This window comes from Trichomycterus rosablanca, chromosome 19 (assembly GCF_030014385.1).
Source record: "Trichomycterus rosablanca isolate fTriRos1 chromosome 19, fTriRos1.hap1, whole genome shotgun sequence".
Classification (NCBI taxonomy): Eukaryota; Metazoa; Chordata; class Actinopteri; order Siluriformes; family Trichomycteridae; genus Trichomycterus; species Trichomycterus rosablanca.
In genome coordinates, this window is record NC_086006.1 from 3,547,790 (window position 1) to 3,572,359 (window position 24,570).

A 24,570-nucleotide genomic window follows, 5' to 3' on the forward strand; every position below is an offset into this window, starting at 1 on the left:
CATATGCTGTCAGTTCCTAATGCGTGTGCATTTGTTAAAATGCTCGGCTGCAGATTAGACAGGGTCTGCGCTTGATGAAAAAAACGGTGGATCGAGGTGGGGTAGCTCCCTCGAGTCCTGCATTTGCAGAATCAGCAATGACAGGTCAGCAGCTCTTTACAGTGGTTTTTATGGAGCTACTTCCTGCACATTAATATTTGAAATGTGAAGCATGGTGAGTTTACTCACTGTCACGCACACACACACACACTGACTTAAGAATACTGTAGCTCTACATTAGCAGGATTCCCATGAGTGACCACTGAGCATGTAGTTCCTGGAAGAGCTGGAGAAGATTCCAGGCTTGTTTTCCAGGCCTTTACGCCGGTGGTTCACCTGTTTTCTAATATTATGTGGTTTTAGATTACTTATGTATCTTTTTCAAAGACCATTTTTATTAAATAGACAAGAACCACTAAGGAGTCACAGGAAGTTGGGCTTCCAGCTGTAGTCTAGTTCTTTCAGACTGGTAGTTGTGGTGATAACAATACGGCCTGCATCAAAACACAGAAAATGTTAAAACCATGGGTCGATCAGGGGTGACCCTTCTAATCAATACTTGGACCCACCAAAAAGAGGTAAAAACAACAGTTCACAGAGGCTGTTAGTTAGCTAATATGTAACTTAAAGCAAAACTTAGAAACAAGCTAATTCATGCACTCATCATTATGCAGAATTCAGAAATTCAGATGAGCAATAAAGTGTATTAAACAATCTAGATAACTGTGTACTTATATTGCCATACAGCACCCTCTCTGATGTGCGGAAATGCAGGCCTAATATAAGCGCCAGTAAAGGGAGTGAAGGCAGGAAGACGAGGCAAGAAATGGTACGGTCCACTTTAGGGGTGTCTGAAATCACATTCTTCCAAGCATCAGTATGGCAAATATATATTTATGTGTGTAAGAAACACTGTGTGGACACAGTTACACGTACAATCCGAGCCACAACTTGTACAATGGTGCAGTGATTGTGGTTGGAATGAGACTATGATTATATATGTAGACATTAAGAATTGAAAAACAAAAGATGAAAATAATGCATATACTCCACATGTACATCCCATCCTTATTCTACATATTTAATTTCTATTTAAGTAAATTATTCTCTTGCTTTATTAGTTTGATCCACATTGATTTTTATGTAAAACACTGGAGTGCAGTTACAGTATATCACAGCATCACATTGAAATTATTTATATTTAAATTAATGGTCAGTGCAGCAGCATCAAACATATTTGTAAACAGACTTCAGTGTTTCTCTTACACACCTTTAAATATTCTGTGCGTTTTTAATATTCTGACATGTATAGTTTTTTCTGTGAAGCTTTTTTTGCTGTAGTATTGATAGAATTGTTTCCTTAACTCTTTCCTACGTTATTCAGCATGATCATCATGTGTACCATTTTGACCAACTGTGTATTCATGACTTTTAGTAATCCTCCTGAGTGGTCCAAACAAGTAGAGTAAGTAACATTTTCCACACCGCATGAACTCTTTCATAGGTAAAAAAAAACATCTGAATTATTATTTTTAGCATGTTATATTGTACAAATTATTATACCAGTTTATAAAACTGTTATGAAACACACTCTGAGTCTTGTCCCAATTTAATGTTGAAGTAGCATCAATAGGGGAGGTAGTATAGAATTTTCAGACTGGAGAACCGCACTTAAACAGTAAACAAACTCATAATATCTGTCTATATTTCCAACTATGATTACGTTATTGATACACTACTTCGCAAGATGAAACATGCACTACATGGCCAAAAGTATGTGGACGCCTGACTATGAGCCTGAACATTTCATTCCAGGACCCTGGGTTTAATACAGGGTTGGTGCAAAGAGGTCTGTGCAGGCCACATTTACCCCAAATTTCAGCAAACCAGGTCTTGCTTTGTGCACAAGGCTACAGAAGAGTTTTCACAAACTGTTGTCACAGAGTTGGCAGCATATCATTTATTTTGTATTATTGATTTTCATATTATTGATTTTCTAGGAGGGATGTCCACATACTTACACTTAGTACTTATTACTGAGTAGTATATGAATTTTAACCTGCTGTCGGGAAAGACTGAAATAATAAAACATCTAATTAAATAAATATATGTAATGCTTCTCTGACAGATACTGATGGAGCTGTTTATGCTATTGGAATCCTAAATTACCATAAAATAAGTAATTAGCGAGGGCAAAAAGTAATGCTTGCTTGTTAATATATAAAAGAAAAAATGACCTTGCAGACTTTCATGTTTTTCATGATGTTGTTAGCATATTTTTAGACAAGTGCTCAAACGTTAAGTACTATTTACAAGTAAATAAAACCTGAATGCAGCATCAGGCCTGTGCAGTTTCCTTCCTGCCTTGTATTTCGATTATATAAACATATAAAACATAAACATTGGACAGCGACCAGACCTTAACAGATCAGCTGTGTTTGACATAGATGACAGTTTTCATTGGAGCTCTTTTATCCTCCTGCATGTTACAATCACATCAGGAGTTTGTCCACATTTACAGGGCAGCTTTGCTACAACACCTATCATTTTTCTGTCCTTGCTCTTTCGTACCCAGGTACACATTCACAGGAATTTATACTTTCGAATCGCTAGTCAAAATCATCGCTCGTGGTTTCTGTATAGATGACTTCACATTCCTCAGAGATCCGTGGAACTGGCTGGACTTTATGGTCATCTCAATGGCGTAAGTATCCACCAGCATACGATGTCAGATCAGCTTTATATTGTTCCACTGTTAGAAAGAGAAGTGAGATTGCAAGACTTATTAGCTTTATAGAATGTGCAATATGTGCATGTTCTCCTCGTCTGATAGAATAGAAGACGTTACTTTTTCACAGCACTGTAAACAAGATTATATTTATTCATATTAGTTAAAACTGAAAATATTTATTAATGATAAGTTCTTTATTAATATTACAGTGATCTGTATGCACTGGAAAAATCTAGATAAATTATTTGAGTTTGTAAAGTAAAATTTCTAAACTCCTAAATGTAATATATTATATCTTACTGTCCGGCTCTACAAACAGTCAATTTCTTAAGAACTAAAATACGTTTCTGGTGCATCTTGCTTCTCTTTCAGTCTCTATACTGTTTCTATCTTACCGATGGTGTGAATGTGTTTCTAATGTCTCTCTAACAATTTGCACCTATAAAGTTTTCCAGCAAGGCTGTTCACAACAATGATATTAAATGATTATTAACAGCTAGTAATGCCTGTTTTAAGCAATTGTCTATGTATCTGTGTGACTATTTGGATGGAGTTAGTTTTTACACTGGAGGATGGAGAAATTTTGTTACATACAAATGATCCCACATAGCGTTTCTCCTTTAACCCCGAGTTCATTTCCAAATTCCTTCTCAGGGTTATCTATGTAGTGTAGAATTCTAGCACATGTCTCCTCCGACACACCTGAAGCTGTTGGCTGCTTCTTTTAGTGGCTGATTGTTAAACAAACACTTGGGGAGGATTACCCCACACCCACACTTGGTCCTGCCTTGACCAGACATGAAGAGTCACTGCTGCAGTGGTGTAATAGGAGTTGATTTCCTATTTGACCCTCTGTTTTCAGACATTTGTTTGACTCCATCCAACAGCCACTACAGCAACTAGTATATCAGGCTAAATGTGCTTTTAGTTAGTTTAAATTCTTTTTTTTCTTTTCTATTTATATATCTGTATAATCATAGTAGAATATATTTTTGTATTGTTGTTTTATTAACTAGAATAATCCTGGTCTTGATTGACATGCAGGTACTGCATTTTGTGTTGGACATTTTGAACACTGCTAAATACCACAGCTATTTACTTTTGCTGTACACATGTAGTCATAGTTTCAATACTTCTGGAGTGGAGACCAAACTGGCGCACCCTTATGTCAGAGATAGCCTTCCATTGGATAAAATCAAGCTGAATTAAAGTTTTGCTATGTTGCTAATTTGTTTATTTATCGAATTATTAATTAATAACATTTGTTACATTACTGCTAACTACATTCTAAAATATATATGTTAGTTCAACATACAAGCAGCTAACATTACAGAGAACGCTTATCTTCAGAGTAACTAAACCTAGAAAGCTAGATATATTAGTAGTTTGCTGCTATGACTATTTATCCCAGTGAGAAACTGATTCCATCCAAATAGAGCTACATCATTTATTACTTTTAATTGTTTATTATATGGTCACACACCACTAAAAGTGCTCAAATGTGGATTGTTCTGGCCCCAGCAGTTACATGTCATGTAAGGCTGTGGAAGTCATGTGTGCACGTGTCTTTAAGTAACTTTGGTTTGATTATTGCAGGTATGTAACAGAGTTTGTAAACCTAGGCAATGTCTCAGCTCTGCGCACATTCAGAGTTCTGAGGGCATTGAAAACTATTTCGGTAATCCCAGGTAAGAGCGAGTTTGGATGGGAGGGACCCGGGTTGGTGTTAGGTGTGCGTGCGTGTACGTGTGTGTGTCGTTTCTTTTCCTTTTTCCCCCCCCTCGGCGTGGACAGGCTCTGTGAGTGATGTAGCTCCTGGTCCGGTGGCGTGCTGGTGTTCTTGGCGTGTTTGTGGTGGTCATTGGTGTCTGTGTGTGATCCTCCCTTATTTCAGATATGTAACAGAGTTTGTGGACCTGGGGAATGTATCTGCGCTGAGAACGTTCAGAGTTCTCCGAGCATTGAAAACTATCTCTGTCATTCCAGGTGAGGTTCAATTTAAACACTGAGGCTGAGTTTCTCCGTTTCCGTTTCTTTACGTTTCATTTCATTCTTTTGGTTTTAGCAAAGACTTACTTTAAAGGTTACTTTTTCATTTGCTTTTTGCCTCCAAAATGATCAAAAATGGTACTTATACATTTTTGATAGGCTTTGCAGTCTACTGTTACACTACGGTTAAATCCCCAATGTTCATTTTCTTATCTGCCACCAACAAAAGAAACTTAAAGATGCTCAGAAAGCAGATATTTATGTTTCTGTTAAACATAATTCTTACTTAGGAGGGGTTAAACGTTGTAGACTTTAGCAAATCTAAGTCATCTTTTGTCACAAACAAATATAGGATGCCAAAATAGAATGCTTTGAAGACCATGATACAACCATAATACAATAAATGGCCAAAACGACTGTGTATATACAGTATGTATAATTCTAACAGGTAGAAAAACGAGTTAATTAATGGGATTAGTGGCATTTTTTCCTGGCTGCTCCCGTATTCAGGGGTTGCTTCAGCCGATCTGGTCTGCGCACCAGATTTAACACAGTTTTTACACCGGATGCCCTTGCTGGTGCATCTTTCCCATTTCTATGCAGGCTTGGGACCAGCACTAAGATTTCACTGACAAGTACACTTCCCAATGGCTAGGCTGTTTCAACATCTCATCCCAGATATTAGCCGATCATGTCCATCCAGACGTCCGGTTGACTAGTAATGGTCTACTGTATTTTACCGCTGCCCCACCCGAGCACCAACAGAACAGTTAAGTAGAGTGCTCCTTGTTTAAGTGAGGTGTCCAGCAAGCTCATGGCCAGGTGTCAACATACTTCTGGGCATTTAGTGTAGGTGTGGAAATTTTTTTTTAATGTAATTTACCCTAAATAGAGAACAACTGTTATCTGATCCTTTAGTAAATGATCCCGCCATGAATGTAAGCAATGTGTTGACATGGCGTTAAACAAATAAATAAACAAACCGTAAATAGAGAAAATAAGTAAAAGTTGTCTTGGTGTTTATTGTTTAAGACATTTTAAATCAGACAGAACTTCAGAAACAGCATCAGAATAAACATGAAGCTAAATGAGTTGGTTTACAGCTTATGTTTAAGCGCACAGCTTCATACTACTATAGGAATGACTAATGAGATGATTATAGCCATTTAGAGCTGCTTTAAATATAAATATTATACTGAACAGACTTGTGGTGTCCCTTAGAATCACTCTGGTTTGTGGGCTACACAGCCAGGTAACTGTTTGCTTTTATATGTTTTATATTTTCTAACGTTACTGAAGCTATAACACACAGTATGTTGTTATTCTCTATTAAGTTATTTGCAGGAAGTTACTGTGTTAAAGTAACAGGATTAATTTACCAACAAAAAATCCACATTTTTTGTCCCATCTTCAGTTTCCTTAGGAGAAAATTGCACGGCGCTCAGTGAACATGGCTCGTACAGTTTCGAGAGCATACCTCTTATTTATTTATGAAGACTGCCAAGCCTAGATTTGGGAGATATTTTATGCTGCATGATGCTTTGGAGACACTTGCTTTTATAATAGTAGCCTATAAAAAGCTTGGTTAATTTATTTCCTTTCTTTACTTTTTTATTTATTTATATTAAAATCATTAGAAAATAGACATGGAAAAGAAAGAAAAAAAATCTAAAACACTAAGTAGATGAATTTGTACTTCAGAAAACTGTTGTAGTCGTAGTTCACCTGTCCTTTATGCTTTTTTATACACGTTTAATAAAGAAAGTCATTTTCAGGACTCTTAATTAGAAACGCAGCAAATGTTTTTATGTTTTACAAGACGTTAGTGATTTAATTCTCAAATCTTAATGGTGGGCCAGCGGCCAGTCATACTTATGTATAAGGAGTTGCTTTTTGCATTAAAACGAGAGCTTTGTAGGGTGCGGTGGATGGGGCGCTGCAGTTCTAATGAGGAACTGCTCATTCTAATTACGAGTCCAATGACGTTTTGTTGTTGGACTGTGTGCTTTCAGCCTTAGAGTTTAAATGCCCTGCATGTGATCTCCACCCCCTGTCCCCTGCCTGCTCCCTTCTTTGTCTGTCATGGCCCTCTTGTTGTGCTGCAGTACATATGCACTATATGAATAAAAGTATTGGGACACGCCTCTTAGAAGCTGAATTCAGGTGTTTGTGTCACATTTAGTCACATTACCACAGGGGTATAAAATCAAGCACTGACCCATGCAGGCTGTTTTCACACACAGTTGTGAATGAATGAGTCGTTCTGAAGAGCTCACTGATATCGAGCATGGTACTGTAATAAGCAACAAGTTGAGGTGCTGAGGTCCATAGTGAATAAGATCCAAACCTCCTCTGTCATTAACATCAATTAAAAATCCCTCAAATCACCTCACATCACCAAGCACAATGCCATATGTTGGGTGGAGTGGTGTAAAGCACGCCATCACTGGACTCTGGAGCACTGGAAACGCGTTCTCTTTACTAATGAATCACAAGGGCTCTGGAGGATGGATAGTGCTATGGGGTTATTTTCCTGGGTTGGCCTACACCCCTTAGTTCCAAACAGGGGAAATCTTAACTCTTCAGCATACCAAGACATTTCGGACAGCTGAATGCTTCCAACTTTTTGGTAACAGCTTAAGGCAGATTGTTTCCTGTTCCAGCAAGGATCATTGGGTGAGTTTGGTGTGGAAGAACATGGAACGCCTTTGAGATGAACTCGAATGGATGAATTGACTGAGAACCAGGCCCAATTTTGTCCAATATCAGTGTCTGACCTCACAAATCTGGATGAACATTGTAAAAAGCGTTTCCAAAAAAGCTGTTATGGCTGTAAATGGGGACCAACTCCATATTAATGCCTGTGGATTTAGAAGGGTTTTTATAAACGCTCCTGTAGGTGTGAAGTGTAGGTGTCCCAATACTTTTGTCCACATGGTGTATATTAATGGATGACACAGTTTTACAGGGAGTCCTCTCTTTGGGTCTGTCCTAAAAATGTTTACACATCTGCTGTTTTAAACCCAGCACATTAGTAATAAACACAATAACAGTTATAGGTTCCACACATGCAGTATCTACAGCAACCTACACTAGTCAGCAATCACATTCTGTAGTCTGAGAGTTTTTTAAGTTGACACTTATCATAGACCTTAATGTAGTTGCAGCACAGATCAGCTTTTTAATTAGCTAATTATTTTATCAGACAAAATAACAGAAAGCACAGAGCTTTGAATGGACTGATTTATGATTACAGTTACACAGATGTGTTTATTAGGTTGATTGCCAGTTAACATCATGTATCAGAAATAAAATTGCTTTGAGAATTATCACTTTGATTGGTAGGAATTTAAAGCAAAATATAACTTATACATTAATAAATAAGTCAAAAAGTAGCTGTCTGTAGGGACATTAATCATGTTTTAATGGGAAAGGCCTTTAAAAACAAAAAGTAAATTTTTTTTTTACTATTACAAAGGTTACTGACCCAAATGCAAGGTGCAACCACAAAATAATAAGAGCTGAATGAGCACTTCTGTGTCATGAGCTTCACAAAGCGATTTAAGCAAGGGCACCTATGCTAAAATGGTCAACTTTGTAAAAGAGGCACAAATCCCTGAGCAATGGTCAAACAATAATTAAAAATGAGAGATTTGGTGAACACCAGAATAAAGTCTAGCTTCTTCCTAATCACTACATGATTAAACCTTTATAGAAAGTTTTGCAGAACGCAACAGTTAAACTAAAGAACAGTTAAACATCAACATACGCTAAAACCAGGGGGGTCCTTACTTTAAGAACCACAAGTCCACCCGATGTGTTTACAGTAGGTGAGAACAGAAAGAGATGGCTCCCAAAAAGCTGTGTGATCTCGGGATTTTATTCTATGATTTCTGTTTGCCTAAGTGTTATGTGTTATGTTGTTGATTTATAAAAGAGGTCTAGGCATGATTGTAGCAAATAAAGCTAATGTAGTAAATCACTGGAGCTTAAATTTCTGTATGACAGACTCAAGTAAAAATCTCTGGAATTATTTTGTATAAAATTGGCGGGACCTTTTATTTCTTTATAAATGGCTTTAATTAGCGGGTCGTCTCATCATGCCTTTAGATCCCCTTTGTCCACAGTTGGCTGTTGAACATGTACACAACTCCTCTGTCCTGTTTGTTCTTGTGTGTGTGTTCGTTTACCACCACCTCTCAGGTCTGAAGACCATCGTGGGCGCCTTGATCCAGTCAGTGAAGAAGCTGTCGGACGTGATGATCCTCACCGTGTTCTGCCTCAGCGTGTTCGCCCTCATCGGTCTGCAGCTCTTCATGGGCAACCTGCGGCACAAGTGTGTCATCTGGCCCATCAACATGACCGAGGCAGGAAACGGCACCAGCTTCGACTTCGATGCGTACATCAAGAACGAAAGTGAGAAACCAGTGTGAACCCAGTGCATGAATTACTCCTGTGACCTTTATGTTTTATGACACGCTCTCAGTAATTGAGTAGATTGATTACATGCTTGCTATGGATTCATGTGACTTTTTTAAGAACCCAATTATATGAGTAAATAAAATGTTACATTTCGGAAGGTAAATGTTTTGCCCCCATATATGCTGTATAAGCTGCTCTTGCTGAGATTTACTTACACTTTCTGCATTAATTACTCGTGTGGTTTAGACACGTGCATTCCAGCAAGTCATGCAAAAATGTATTTTTAAGGAAGTACTTGTAAATGTACATGTGAAGTAAGTGACACAGAATCACCTTCACTTCTTTCTCATTAAGAAATACTATCAATATGAATAGTGACTTAATTCTATATACAACAACCTCTCTGTAAACGCAGGCTTGGTGGTTCAACTCTTGATCCAAATCTTGAATCTTAAAAACGTTTTTTATCAAATAAAAATGGTTTAATTTAATTGATTTGGTTTGACCCTGTTTTTGTTAATATGTTTTAACTTGAATCTGTTCATTTACAGCAGGGTTGTTTTTTTTTACTTTTTTTCAAGCGAACCACATTTTGTCCATGATCAAAACATCAAATTCATCAAAACAAAACATAAAACTTACGTAATGAAAATGTTGGTAATCTGGTCCCGCTGTGTTTTAGGGTGTATTAAGGTGTATAGTTATCGTTACTGTTAAAATTAGTTTAATTTAATTTAATTTAATTATTATTATCTTTGTCTGCGATCCATTTGATTGGCTCGCGACCTTTGGTTTAGGGTATTAAACAGGATTCACACATACACAAACCTTTTCATCACCTTGCCAGCAACCTTGCTAATGCAGTTTGATTATGAACTGGAAGGTTGTTGGTTTGAGTTCTGACTCTGTCACACAGCCACTGTTGGACCCTTGAACAAGGTCCTTAAATTTCGTGGCTCCAGGGGAGCTGTACAGTGGCTGACCCTGTGTTCTGACCAAACAAGCCAGCCTATGTGGAAATGTATTTATTAATCACCTTTCCACTTCTTTTTTGTCACCAGGCAACTTCTACTTCCTCCCTGAAACTCTGGATGCTCTGCTATGTGGGAACGGCTCTGATGCTGGGTAAGCTCTTTCTCTCTCTCAGTTTAATTTAATTAAAGGTGCTTTATTAACATGATAAATATTCACATTTGTTTTGCCAAAGCTTCGTTACAAATTGAATAATAACTGAGAAAATATTTGCATAAACCAAACGTTTACATTCATTTAACATTAGTGAAAAACATGCTTAGCCTTAAAATAACATTACATAAACAAATTAGAACAGTATATAATATATATGTTTTATTTATCTTTTACCATAACAATAAAGCATGTTTCATTGCATTAAATATTCAATATTTACCTGCAGTTTCTTACATAAATTACTCTGCATGTCAGTGAGAATCACAGCATCTCATTGTGGGTTTTTGTTCAGTCGCTGTCCTGAGGGCTACTTGTGCATGAAGGCTGGACGCAACCCAAACTACGGCTACACCAGCTTCGACAGTTTCGGCTGGGCCTTCCTCGCTCTTTTCCGCCTCATGACGCAGGACTTCTGGGAGAACCTGTACATGCTGGTAAGAGTCACGCTTTTCTTTTTTCAATCAGACTTTAGTCAAGTGACCTGGTTAGTAGTTTCAATGTGGATTGGAGAGAAAGTTAGAAATGTGTCTGCGTTTAATCAGGATTACAGAACAATTTGTGCCATTGCAAACCATATTTTTGGCATTAAATAATGACTGTCACAGTTTACTGAACAGCTGCAGTGGGGCTTTTAGCACATATAACAGCCAGCTGGCATGCTAATGGTGAACCAACCGAGCTTGACTTATAACTCGTGTGCTGTTAGGATCACTGTTTGACATGTTTAGTAAAATACCTGGATTTAATGACAGAGAATGCAGTTAAACCCCAACGAGGCCTTCATGGATAGGGTTAGAAAGCTTGATCAGGTTATTTAATCTGCAGTGTGTAACTTTCTGGAAATGTCCTGGGAAAGAAAAATCCCAAACCCAAAATTAAAACAAGTGTTTGCACTGTGATGCCATGTGGTCTACAAGTTTCAAAACTGTGCCTGGACCTGATAGCTGACGTCCTGTATTTTAGGTCTTGCTCCATTTAGTTGAAATTAAATCTATGTTCCAAATCAATGTTTAATGACCAATGAAAAAGCATTTTGTGAATGTATTTACTGCCTCTTCAAATAATTCAGAAGTTCCCAAAAGTCCAGGGCAACACTAATGATATTAAGCATGTGTAGACTGTCTTATGAATTCAGATCATTCAGATCATCATTTTAATCATCACAGGTTAAAATACGATGTTGCAGTGAAGTTTTGTTGATTGTTTTTTATTTATAACAGATTTTGAATTTGATATAATTCACATTGTTTTATGTAATAGTAAAAGGTCATCAGTGGCAGGTTACCTTTTTTATATATTATTATTATTATAAGTAAATTATTTATCTGGTAGCTGCTTGGTCTGTTCTTTGGCTTCAAAGGCAAAAACTTGTCCACAGTGGTATGAAGCCACTGAACTGCCGGCGGTTTTTAAGTGTCCAAGACTTATTAAAGCCAGAGGACATGAAGGCTATGAAGTCTGGACCAACAGAGGACCTACTGTGGCTCAGATTTGAGATATATTTAATACTGGTGTATTTAAACCTTTCTGTGTATGGGGCTTTGTAGTTGCAGGCCAGTCAGTGTGCCCAAAATAACTGTCCACTGTCAACAACACCTACACTGAGAATGCAGAAATGAGAACAGGACATTACACACTGCACTGGAGCCACAGAACTGCCTAACTGCATAATTAGAGTAGAATAATTTTTATTCTCATTGTACAACATACAACGAGATTCAGGTCACTCTGGCTCAGGCATGCTAATCTTAATGTGTACTACTACATAGTAAAAAAATAAGTGCTTAACCTTAATATAATAATGTGCATACGTAATAAAGTGCACACATAAGAAGTGCATACTAATTATTACATAATTAATTACATATAATTACATGACTGGGCAGGCGTACATTAATCCCTAATGTAGCAACCGGAAAAAATGAGAAAATGGAGTGTAATAAAGTTAGAGCTAGAAACACATTACAACATTTGACTTAGCATTACTCAAACTAAAAGTTGATATTGAGCCAATCATATGTTAGATTAGCAATGACCACAACTGTAAAGTCTCTAAAACAGCTGTCTCGATTTCAGTAAATATGGCATCAAGGGTATAGAGCAGTTTAGCATATTTGCATTCTCATGTCCTGATCTCATGACTTTTAATTCTTTCATTTCTTAATATTGAAAACATCAGATACAAAAGCCGTATTATTATTCTGTTTGAGGAAGACCTTCTTTTGTAATCCCTTCTTCACCCATATAGCGAATGTAATACTTACTGGCTAATTCTATAAAGCAGTCTGAATAGAATTATATGCAGCAGTGCATCTGCGCTGCTGTAGCTGGACGTGCCGTGCTGAGTGTACGCTGGTAGCCGCCCTGTAATGACTGAAACACTTTAGAATACAGGAGCGATCGGGAAGAGGCATGAAATATTAACCTGCAGATTACAGTTCTGGCTGGCAGGCTGATGAGAAATGACTCCCAGATGGGAAGATCTCAGCACATCGGCTACACTATTTTTGGTCCGAGCTCTGAATCCGTGTTTTTAATATATATCGGCATAGTGTTGAGCTTGCTGCCTGCATATACCCCCCCACCCCAATATTCTGTACTGTACTGGTTTATATTTACACCCACGCACTTCATTATGATATAGTTGTTGCATGTTGTAACATGTTTGTTAAGTGTTAATGTTTAGGGGTTTTTTTTGGTTGGTCTTGACGTCCATGGTGCACGTTTAAACTTTTTTAACGCCCTGATTACTCATGTTTTTGTTCTCGTGGGTTAGAAGTCTGTCAGATTTCCTTCAATGCCATCACACTAGTCTGTGTTCACTCTTCTTGTGAGTGCTGCAAAGTGCATCTATAATGAATGTGCTGCTGACTGATGGAGGAGATCTTTTGAGCTTCACCCAGTCTTTCCTTTTCCTGCAAATGGACGTACCAGAGTCATCAAGCCGAGCTGCTTCGTCCAGGCTGCAGCTTTATCTTCAGCTTTATCATTCTGCCATCTTCTCACTGTGGGCGAAGCTACAGGCATCTTAACTAGCCACAATTTATTGTGCCATGTGGCATGATGGCACAGTGGGTAGCACTTTAGCCTTCCAGCAAAAAGGGTCTGGGTTTGATTTCCTGGTTGGACGGCCAGGGTCCTTTCTGTGTGGAGTTTGCACGTTCTCCCTGTGTGTGGGTTTCCTCTGTGTCCAAAGACATGCAGGACCTACTGAATAAATGGCAGAAGTGTGTGTGTTTGTGACCTGTTATGGACTGGCAACCTGTCCAGGGTGTTTCCTGCCTTTTGCCCAATGAATCGGACCCACCGAAACCCTGACCAGGATTAAACTGTGGTGAAAAAGACAATAATTCACAGAATGAATTAATTTGCTGAGCTTTGAAAATATTTTTGGTGTTTTTCGTATTTTATAAGCCTGAATTATGTAAAAATGTGTGCATTTGATTGTGGACTCTTGTGGCTATATAATTTAGTTTCTTTGTAGGTACAAAATAATTCAGGGTATTCGCAATTCCTAGTCCATGAGATTACAAGCCTACATGCCGAACATATTGTGAACGTAGAGCACAGCACCATGGGTCCCGAGGACCTGAGATTGATCCTTGTCCCTGTGAAGACGTACGTATATTTGTTCCAGAGCTCTGGTCTCCTACCACCTCCAAAAACATGCAGAAGGTGACTTAATTACTACCAAATTACCCCAGATTTGAGGGAGTATGTGTGTAGCCTTGCAATGGATTGGCTCTCTATGTGATGAACCAATGATTTTTAAATATCTCAGTGTGAATAATTGTATTTCTTTTACTGGATTTCTTTATGTTACGTACTCAGAATTTGTTCAGAAGAAGCCGGTTAAACAGAAACGCTGTTCTCCACAGACTCTGCGTGCGGCAGGAAAGACCTACATGATCTTCTTTGTGCTCGTGATCTTCGTGGGCTCCTTCTACCTGGTCAATCTGATCCTGGCTGTGGTGGCCATGGCTTATGAGGAGCAGAACCAGGCCACTATGGAGGAGGCGGCGCGAAAAGAGGAGGAATTTAAAGCCATGCTGGAGCAGCTAAGGAAGCAACAAGAGGATGCCCAGGTTAGCCGATGATAGCTTGTGTTACTGCGTATTGTTCCGTCTTATTGTAATACAATACTGGCTTTCAGCATCAGGCGATAATCAATACTGATTTTCATTTATTTATTTGATTTATTTAATGTATTGCTTTTAACAACTTTTAGCCATTTTAACACATCAGTAGGTTCAGGTGTTCTTATTCACTGTACATACTGATTACTTAAAGAACAACCATTAAAGTACATTTCTTAAGGAAAGGGGCGGAGTCTGGGAACCTTAAATCCCTACCAGTGCCCTTGTCTGTAGTTCTTACATGCAGAATAATACTGGTAGCAGTTTGTCATCATTTGTTATTGACTGCAAATTACGAGGGATCTTCAAAAAGTTTCCTCACTTTTATATTTTGGTCATAAACAGTGAGGGTGGGAGGAGTAATCGGTCGCGACTGAGAGACGCTTATAGTCCGGATTTAGCTCCATCTGATTTCTACCTTTTTGGACGCTCAAAGAAGCTTTAAGGGCACGAACCAGTGCATTGTAGTGCCGGTCCCAAGCCCGGTAAATAGGTGGGGTTGTGTCAGGAAGGGCATCCGGCATAAAAATTGTGCCAAATCAATGTGGATCATGATCCGCCGAGAGCCGACCCCGCAACCGAACGGAACAAAGGCCGAGGAACAAGACTTTTGTTCAAAGCAGCTTACAATAGTGACCAAATACAGCCCAAGCAATTGAAAACTAAGGGCCATCCATAAGGGCCCAAGGGCAGCAATCTGTCATGATGGGTCTTGAACCAGTGACCTTCCAATTGCTAGTCTAATACCTAAGCTACCAGTGCCCTGAATCCACTGAATCCAAGTATAGATTTAATAATGTAGATACACATTACACCTTCAGTCACATTCAAATCTCCTCTTACACACTGGTTACGTGTAATCCAAACCAAACATGCTCACACTGGATCAGTATGCACATCATATAACTGTGGAACTAACAGCTCTGTTCGTGACTGTGGCAGGCAAACGCGATGGCCACTTCAGCCGGAACCGTGTCGGAAGACGCGGTGGAGGACGACGGAGTGGAAAACCTGTCGTGCAGCTCGTCCGAGATGTCCAAGCTCAGCTCCAAGAGCGCCAAGGAGAGGAGAAACCGCAAGAAAAAGTGGAAGCAGAAGGAACAGGACCGGGAGAAAGGAGACAGTGAGAAGTTTGTCAAGTCTGAATCGGATGACGGCAGCAGGAAGAGGTTCCGCTTCCCTGACAATCGCTTGGGTCGCAGGTCATCCATCATGAACCAGGTAAATAACAAAGAGCAAGTGCAGTGTCTGTATTTGTTCACTATGTTTTAAAATAGAAATCTAGATATTTTTGATTGTACTACAGTCACATCAGAGTCAGTTGACACATTTTGACAGCAAGATTATACATAGAAATATTCTGTAGTTGTGGTGCAGTGACATCTTTAGCCAGATTTAATTTAGCTATATAGATTTTAAAATTCATTTTAGATTTCCCAGCTTTGTGAATGCATTTTAACTAAAGTAACTAAAGTAAAGTATGTAAATCAAGCCTTAAATGTACACAAAGCTTACAAATACCCTAGGAAGGTAATTGGAATCTTCCTTGTTTGGCAACATGTCCTGGTTTGATGATGGAGTGCAAGTGTATGAAGTTTAAAGCTTGGCCATTTGTGTAAATAAATATAATCTTTATTATGTCTTGTATAGTAAACACTACAAGAATTAGTTCAAGTGGGTGCTTGGCGCAGTGGTCTAAAGCACAGTGTTCCCAGCAGAGCCACTAACCTGGCTGGGCATCTACATAATACAGTTGGCTGTGTTTGAGGGTGGGACGGTTGGACAGGGATCTACAGGACTGGTCTTGGATCCTGCACAATTAGGAGGATTCACATGCTGCCTTGCACTGCTCTCTGTATGTGATTCGGCTCTGTATGGGACCCCAACATTGGCGGCCACAGATCAGACCTGTGGTGATCCGGCTCCCCTTAATCAGATTGAGGGTTGTGCAGTGTGTGTATCTCTGTATGTGATACGGCTTTGTGTGGAAACCCAACATTGGTGGGAACCCAACATTGGCAGGTGATAAGAAGCGGCCACAGATTGGACTTGTGGTGATTCGATTCTCCTTAATCAGATCGAGGGTTGTTCAAGCAGCAGCGGATTCATACTGGTAATTGCATATTGGGAAGGTCTAGATTGCTCTCTGTATGTGATTCGGCTCTGTGTGGGAACCCAACATTGGTAGGTGATAAAAAGTGGCCACAGATTGGACTTGTGGTGATCTGGCTGCAGATTCATATTGGGAACTGGATGGTTCCAGACTGGGAAATGATCCAGAAAAAAAGAGATAGTTGAAGCATTGATTCAGTTCATACTGTTCATACATATAAAATGAAATATTTCTATACACTGCCTGTTGTGGGTTCACTCTGTGTACACATATACAAACAACAGCCTAGATTATTAATTCGGTGTGGTTAAAATCTCCAGCTTCTTCTGTTTCGCTTCAGTCTCTCCTCAGCATCCCTGGTTCGCCGTTCTTATCCCGCCACAACAGCAAAAGCAGCATCTTCAGCTTTAAGCGTAACCGTGACGCCGGATCGGAGAACGAGTTCGCGGATGACGAGCACAGCACGGTGGAGGAGTGCGATCAGAGGCGCAGCTCGCTGTTCAGCCCGTACCGCCGCAGCAGCTACAGCGGCTACCATGGCAAGCACAACAGCACGGTGGACTGCAACGGTGTGGTGTCCCTAATCGGGCCCGGTCCAGGAGGACGTCTACTGCCTGAGGTGATAATAGATAAGGCAGCTTCTGACGACAGCGTAAGGACAGATTAGATCAGTCTAGGCACGGACTTCTTTCCTTTCTGAGCCTTGGCTTTCTCTTTTCCTTCTTTCTGATTTATTTTCTATTCTTCTTTTCTGATGCATTTTACATTTAATTTAGTTTTTTTTAACTTGATCATTTTTTTGTTTGTTTTGTTTTGTTTATTTGGGATGAAGCTCTGATTGCTGAATAGACTCGCAGAGTCAGGCATGATTTCTTAAAAGTGAGTACACATCTGGAGAACAATGTAAGCTAATTGGACTTATAAAGACAGAAATTAAAGTAAGTTTTTAAGGCTGTGTCCTAAAACGCAAACTTTTACTATACATACTAAATAGCATGTATAGTAAGTACACTTATGTTTAAAGGCAACAACTGAATTTGATAATAACAGTGGTAAGGTTACAAACTGAAAAAGTTGTTCTGCCGTGCCTGCCTAAATCACTGTTAGCAAGCTAAGCTAAAAATAATCATAACGGCAGATGAAGCCACCCACCGGTAAGATAATAAAATGTAAACCCAATTCAGCTTGGATCCATTGGTGAGGTCCGCTTTTTCCTTAAAAGAAGATCAAAGAAACAAAAGTATCAACCACACAGAAGTCTCAACAACACAACCCAATAAAGGTGGCCAACAAAACCAAATTAACGCTGATGAGGCGCAGAGACTGCCTGATTAAAAGAAGGACCACTGTCATAATGAGATGCCAGGTGGGAATCATTCTATAACCTGTGCCCTCTGCCAATCTCTATGGCAGGTGTGCCTGTTACACTTATCCAGATATTCAAATTTATTGAATTCAGCCCTCTGACTGCAAAATCATCTTACTACATTTAAATACAATTATTTGAAGTCATTTGGGTAATTTTTCATGGCAGTCAGTTGATTGTGTCTATAAACTAAACTCTTTCAGACAGTGAACAAGGAAGAATTTTCTAAAGTCTGTTGATGTTGTCCTGCAATTAATTTCATCCCAGTTCATAACATTTAAAAAGACGTTCTCCAGACTTGTATTCCTGTTACGAGATCACATCTGGCCCAGTGTGACTAACCGCTGAGAGCCTGTGTATGCTGCCCTTGCCAGATTAAAGATGAGAATTATTAATTAAAATCAAAAATCGATCTTTGAACTGGAAGAATTGACAGAGATATATGAAACTGTTTTCATGTATATTGTCTCTTACTTCCACTAGCATTAATTTAACTGCATAAAATATGAAATAACTACGTCTATATTTAGCAATTTATAGAAATAATGGATCTGAATTGTGAATGCACTTGCACGTTTTATTACCCAGGTCTGAGCATTGTTGCCTACACATTTCAAATGCAGATGCGAAAGGGATTCTCCAGTATTTTAAATACCATCGCTACCTGTTGTGTTTGTAATGTATATGTGATTACTACTGATAATTACTAAAATATGGCTCTTGTACTGAGATAAATACATTAATTTGTACTTGGCCGTACACAAGCTGGACAGTAACAAGATTTTAGGTCTAGCTTGGCCTGGACTGGACGCACCACTGCTTTACAGATGTGAAGATTTAAAATAATATATCAGGCTATGTTATGTTTGTAAGTTCTGAATAATAGTAAGTAAAGTAAAGTAGCCAAGAGGCTTTTAGTAATGTTCAGTTCTGACCATCACCAAACGTACACGTGCAGTATTGTAAAGCAAAAATGTTCAGCTGTTGTGAACGTTAAATATCACGCCTGTGCAGTAATCACACATGATGCAGTACAGATGCATTGAGTATGTACTGGTTTAAAAATGCTGGAGTATTTCTTTAATTCGTTACATATCTGCATTTTTGCATGTTCTAGATAGGTGTGTATCCATTGTATACCACATTTTAAACATGTTCTGATGTTTAATATGTTTGTGTCCATTCATACGTGTTCAGATGATCTCCTCTAGCGTTTTGCTTTTAGGATGAGAAACTGTAATGCATTTTCAGATCCATTAATGTAAGATAGACATTAAGATCCCACTTGTGTGTATGTCTGAGCACTTAAACCATTTGAAACCATGGCGTTGGTGTTTTAGGTGTTTCCCACCCTGTGTCCAAGATGTGTAGTGATGTGTGGTAATGCACATCTTGCTTGCTTTATCATGATCCACAAAACTGTGTGGGTCTGCATATGTGTGTGTGTCTGTGTCTGTGTGTGTGTGTGTGTGTGTGTGTGCAGTGTTTGGTCAGAATTCTTTTTAAAAGTATACATCGCTAAATCATGAAAACACTGCACTAAATGTATTCACTAATTCATTCAGAGAAGAGTAAATGCATGAAGCGACTTATTCAGAATATAGTTAGATTACAGGTTTTGAAACAGTGCATGTCGAACCCGAGTCACACTAAACCTTAGTCTTGTTTAAGTGAGCAGCTCTTCACATCATACATATCAAATTAATTCTTATAATCTAATCCTAATAGTGAAGGTTCAACCTTAAACCCATAAAAAGGAACACATCACATTAACAGTCCAGCACTAGTCCAGGTACTTGTGAAACCCAGGTGCTGTATGAAGAAGAGCAATTTTGTGACTCTCTGAATTTTCTGCTCTGATAGTGGACATAGTTCCTTCATTATTAATTACATTTAGTTTACTGTACTTAGTTGGGTTATTTCAGGTATTTGGTTTAGCTGGTTTGCTGATACTCACAGTACATTTAACTATTTACAAAGTAAAACTCAAACTGGTTCCTTACTAAACAAAGAGCAAAGTGTGAAATTGTGTTATTAATCTATAATAGTCTTTTTATGAGGTGAAGTATCAGTTCTATTCTTTAAAAAAATATTTACTCTAAATCAGAATGAGTGGGAAAAGCCATTTAAATGTTTTTGTGGTGAATTAGCTTAAATTGACACTTAAAAATGAGAAAATTCTAACATTTAAGTACATTTTTTTTCAGCTAAATACAAAAAAACTACAGTCATTGGCACCTTTGCATTTAGCACTTTGTACAACATAACCGCACAGTTTCTTTTCTTTTTATAATGTTTAATGAGATTAGAAAATGCAGAACAAGAAATCTGATCGCGCTCTTTAATACAGAATTGCTCCGGATCTCATCTTCAGCTTAACCCACAGCTCTTTAACAGGCTTTAGGTCTGTGTTACATTCTGTGCTTATCAAACTTTTATTTTCTTAGCTTCAACAGGATTTATAGTTTAACAGTTTAAATAAAGTCCGTGTATATCAGGGGTCATGTGGCTTTTGAAGGGAACGGTGCTCTAAAATATTACACAATGTCCATTGAACCTCAGACTAGGTATTTTTTCTTCTCTGTATATCTATCCTTGTTAGTATGACCATCCTTTTTTAGCTCTATTTTGGTTCCGGTCGAAGCCCCAGTCCTCTAAAGTGATAGTTGAGTTGGACACGGTGGTTAATTAAACATTTAGAGTGACCTCCAAATGCTACCGTATTCTTAAAATCTTTAACTGTGCTCCCTGAGTTCTGCTTCACTCAGGACACACTGCAGCTCTTGTTCTTGATGTGTGTGTGTTGTTTAATACACTGGTGTGTTTTATAGCAGCTTTATTACAGCACAGTAAAATAAGAAGTACGATGTACAGTGATTTAAGACTTCCTGAATGCTCATATTAACTACTTATTCACAGTTTGCTTATAATAATTGTTAGGATTGCCAGTAATCATGATTGACTTGTAGATTTACTTCAAATAATGGTTTGATGGTGCTTATTAATCACAGACATTTTAATTGCATTTGTACCAAGGGTTCCAATAATTCTGTACCTGACTGTACTTGTGTGTGTGTTGTTGGTGTTTTATGTGTGACAGGCAAATAACAGCACCCATAGTAGGTCATTGTGTTACATCCCTTTTACTCACTGAAACATGAAACCAAGAGCTTCTTTCTTTTTTTCACATATTTATTCTTTTCTTTCCTCTTCATCACTGAGGATTTTCTCCTTTTATTGCTATTATTAATTTCTACATTCGGTTTAAATAGACTTTTACCTTCTGCCCCTCCTGACTTTAGCTAGCATGGTAGTTGGTGTCTTTACGAACCGAGTTTATCTAACTGCAGCATGAAAGCGGACTGATGGATTATGGAGTCTATATATTATTATTATTATTTTCTTTTTTTTTCTGACTCTTCTGACTCTTGAGTGCATGCTGATGCACGCTAACTGCTGCCCCTCTGGCATCCTGGAAAGAGCAATAACATGGAGGCTTTAGAGATGAAGAGAGAGAGAGAGAAAGTAAAGCCAAAATGTGCTTTAGTGGGCTGATTTAATCAACTGGTAATTTACCAGCTTCTTCCAGACAGTGCTGTGCATCAGTCTCTGTAAAGGAAAAATCAAATCTTCCTGCAGCCGCGCTCGTCTCCTCTCTACAGTCGAAACCTTAATGTTTTTGCCCTAAACTGTATTTGACTGACTGTTCAGTTGTAAAACATACAAAATCAGTCTGTACTCAAGCTTTTTTTGATTCTGTGCTGCGTCCTGTGGTTTGTAAATGCTTTAACCTGAGTGCTCTTCCCCTCGACAGCCAACCACTGACGTTGAGATCAAGAAGAAACTCTCCGGATCTCTAATGGTTTCCATGGACCAACTCAACGCTTCTTTCAGTCACAAGGAACGAGCGAACAGCGTCATGAGCGTCACCAACACATTAGTAGAGGGTATCCTAGCCTTTTCATACCTTTTTACCCAGAATTCAGTCTGCAATAATAGTCAAAACCTGAAACACCTGACTCACAAATGAGTCTCCTCCACTTGGTTTGCAGAACTGGAAGAATCTCAGAGGAAGTGTCCACCATGCTGGTACAAGTTTGCCAACACTTTCCTTATCTGGGAGTGCTGCCCCCTGTGGATAAAGATCAAGGAGATCGTGAACCTGATCGTGATGGACCCTTTTGTGGATTTGGCCATCACGATTTGCATCGTCCTCAACACTCTCTTCATGGCCATGGAGCATCACCCAATGACCCCACAATTTGAGCATGTGTTGTCCGTGGGGAACCTGGTAAGCATCTTAGATCCTGTTCATTAGTCTGTTTAGTAGATAAAATACCCCAAAAATAATCCCAAAAAATCACCTTTTTCGTACGTGGGAGAGAGGCACGGTCACTGTGGGTCTGACTGCACTCATAAACACCCTGCGCAGGGCAACACTCCATTGTTGGACAAACTTGCACATTTACTCACTCACTCACATCTAGAGGCAATTTAGGGGCAACCAAGCAACCCTTCTGATTGTTTTCGGAAGGTGGGAGTTAACCAGAGTACCCAAATTAAGCCGACAAGGACACATGAAGGACTTCAATCTTTTTAAACAGTGATCTGAGACAAGGTCTCCAGAATACCTGTGTTGTGCAAATCCCAGTCTGTCCGCTGTGCCACCATGCTGCCCTTTAGTCATGCTGTAATAATTCATTGACAAGAATAATATTGACTGCAATGTGGTAGTGGCAGTGGTGGTTTCGTGCTCATGATACTGGACTAGTAATCAGAAGGTTGCTGGTCACCACCGCCAGGTTGCCACTGTGAACTGCTGAGGCCTTTCATTTTTTGATAACTGGGATACAATGCGGATGGTTTTCCGGTCCGGTTGCAGATGCTGGTGCTGCTGTGCGGCTGTTTAGAGGTTAGTAATGACAGGGTGTGTTCTTTAAGGCAAGAGGAAGTGTGACTCACACATCCTGGCCAGGCTCAAGCCTCCTGCGGACTTCCAGGACAGAAAAGTTGATTACTGACATTGCAGTAAATTCTGATTACGTTACTTCACCCTCTTAATATCTCGTAATTAAAATGCCTTGAGTGCTGTGGTGTTTGAGTCCCTGTTTAAGTGTATAATTTGTATTTTTATTTAACAAGGAATCAGGTAGTCAAGGTCATGACAGGTCTGGTTTGTCTGTGGAGGCGCCTTCTCAAACTGCTGTGTGTCTTTTGCAGGTGTTCACAGGGATCTTCACGGCAGAAATGGTGGCCAAGTTGGTTGCAATGGACCCGTACTACTATTTCCAGGAGGGCTGGAACATTTTCGATGGCTTCATTGTGAGCCTGAGCTTGATGGAGCTGGGACTGGCAAATGTGGAAGGCCTGTCTGTGCTCAGATCATTCCGATTGGTAAACACTCACGAATGCAAACACATACCTGCAAGTACCAACTGTAAAGACTGATCACAAGTGTACATTAGTGTTGGTCTGAAAACCGTACATACGAGGGTTCTTCAAAAAGTTTCTGCATTTTTAATCTCTATTTATTAAGAAGACGTCACTTTCCTACAGTCACCCTCCGATGCATTTTTTCAGCATCGTACCAACTTTTTAATGCCGTCAGCAAACTGTTTTTGGTTAAGAGCGTGTATCCGCTGATGCGCTGCTGCTTTCACATCATCATCACATGTAAATCTTTTCCCCCTAAAGCTTCTTTGAGTGTCCAAAAAGGTGAAAATCAGATGGTGCAAAATCTGGACTATAAGCGTCTCTCAGACAGGACCGATTACGACTCCTCCCACCCTCACCGCTTACAACCAAAATATAAAAGTGCGGAAACTTTTTGAAGATCACTCATATCATTTATAAACTGAGAATCTAATAAGTCATGTGTTGTTGTACTCTTTGCCCCCCTCAGCTGCGAGTGTTTAAGCTGGCTAAGTCGTGGCCCACCCTGAACATGCTGATCAAGATCATCGGGAACTCTGTGGGAGCTCTGGGGAACTTGACCCTGGTTTTGGCCATCATCGTCTTCATCTTTGCTGTGGTGGGCATGCAGCTGTTTGGAAAGAACTACAAGGACTGCGTGTGTAAGATCGCTCAGGACTGCGAGCTTCCCCGCTGGCACATGAACGACTTCTTCCACTCCTTCCTGATTGTGTTCCGCGTGCTGTGTGGCGAGTGGATCGAGACCATGTGGGACTGCATGGAGGTGGCGGGGCAGGCCATGTGTCTCAGCGTTTTCATGATGGTCATGGTCATTGGAAACTTAGTGGTAAGGGCTTAGCTTTGAGTAGGACTGAATGTAGTCTTTGCTTATAATTGTGTTGATTTGTTTCAATGTACTGATTAATCCATACATACACTGATTGTTTGGTGGGTAGAAACCTGTGGCACTCAGTCTTCTTCACAAAGGGCTGGTTTGGGTACAGGTTTTCATATCATCCAAGCCGATGATTCAAGCAGTTGGTCTTCATTAGCTGAATAATTGAATCAAGTGTAGCCCAGGCCTGGTTGTTATAACCTGCAACCACACTAAACCTGGACTAGTTTACCCAGAAAATAACTGTTTATATCATTAATGCCACGTTTTTACAATGAA

At 39.3% G+C, this 24,570-nt stretch overlaps 1 protein-coding gene across 5 annotated transcripts in view; it reads left to right on the forward strand.

The window, feature by feature from the left end:
• scn8aa (sodium channel, voltage gated, type VIII, alpha subunit a) overlaps positions 1-24,570 on the forward strand; it is an 88,477-nt gene that overhangs the window by 29,455 nt on the left and 34,452 nt on the right. For 3 of the 5 annotated variants that reach the window (XM_063014877.1, XM_063014879.1, XM_063014880.1), the window contains exons 1-13: positions 1,420-1,504; positions 2,615-2,743; positions 4,665-4,756; positions 8,963-9,175; positions 10,243-10,306; positions 10,662-10,803; positions 14,248-14,454; positions 15,448-15,726; positions 16,959-17,270; positions 21,799-21,931; positions 22,037-22,275; positions 23,205-23,378; positions 23,887-24,243. In XM_063014877.1, coding sequence (XP_062870947.1) covers positions 1,425-1,504; positions 2,615-2,743; positions 4,665-4,756; positions 8,963-9,175; positions 10,243-10,306; positions 10,662-10,803; positions 14,248-14,454; positions 15,448-15,726; positions 16,959-17,270; positions 21,799-21,931; positions 22,037-22,275; positions 23,205-23,378; positions 23,887-24,243 — 2,421 coding nt within the window. In that variant the 5' untranslated portion in view covers positions 1,420-1,424. Of the gene's footprint in view, positions 1-1,414; positions 1,505-2,614; positions 2,744-4,366; positions 4,459-4,664; positions 4,757-8,962; positions 9,176-10,242; positions 10,307-10,661; positions 10,804-14,247; positions 14,455-15,447; positions 15,727-16,958; positions 17,271-21,798; positions 21,932-22,036; positions 22,276-23,204; positions 23,379-23,886; positions 24,244-24,570 lie in introns of those variants that run through there. The other 2 variants (XM_063014881.1, XM_063014878.1) reach the window with 2 other exon arrangements.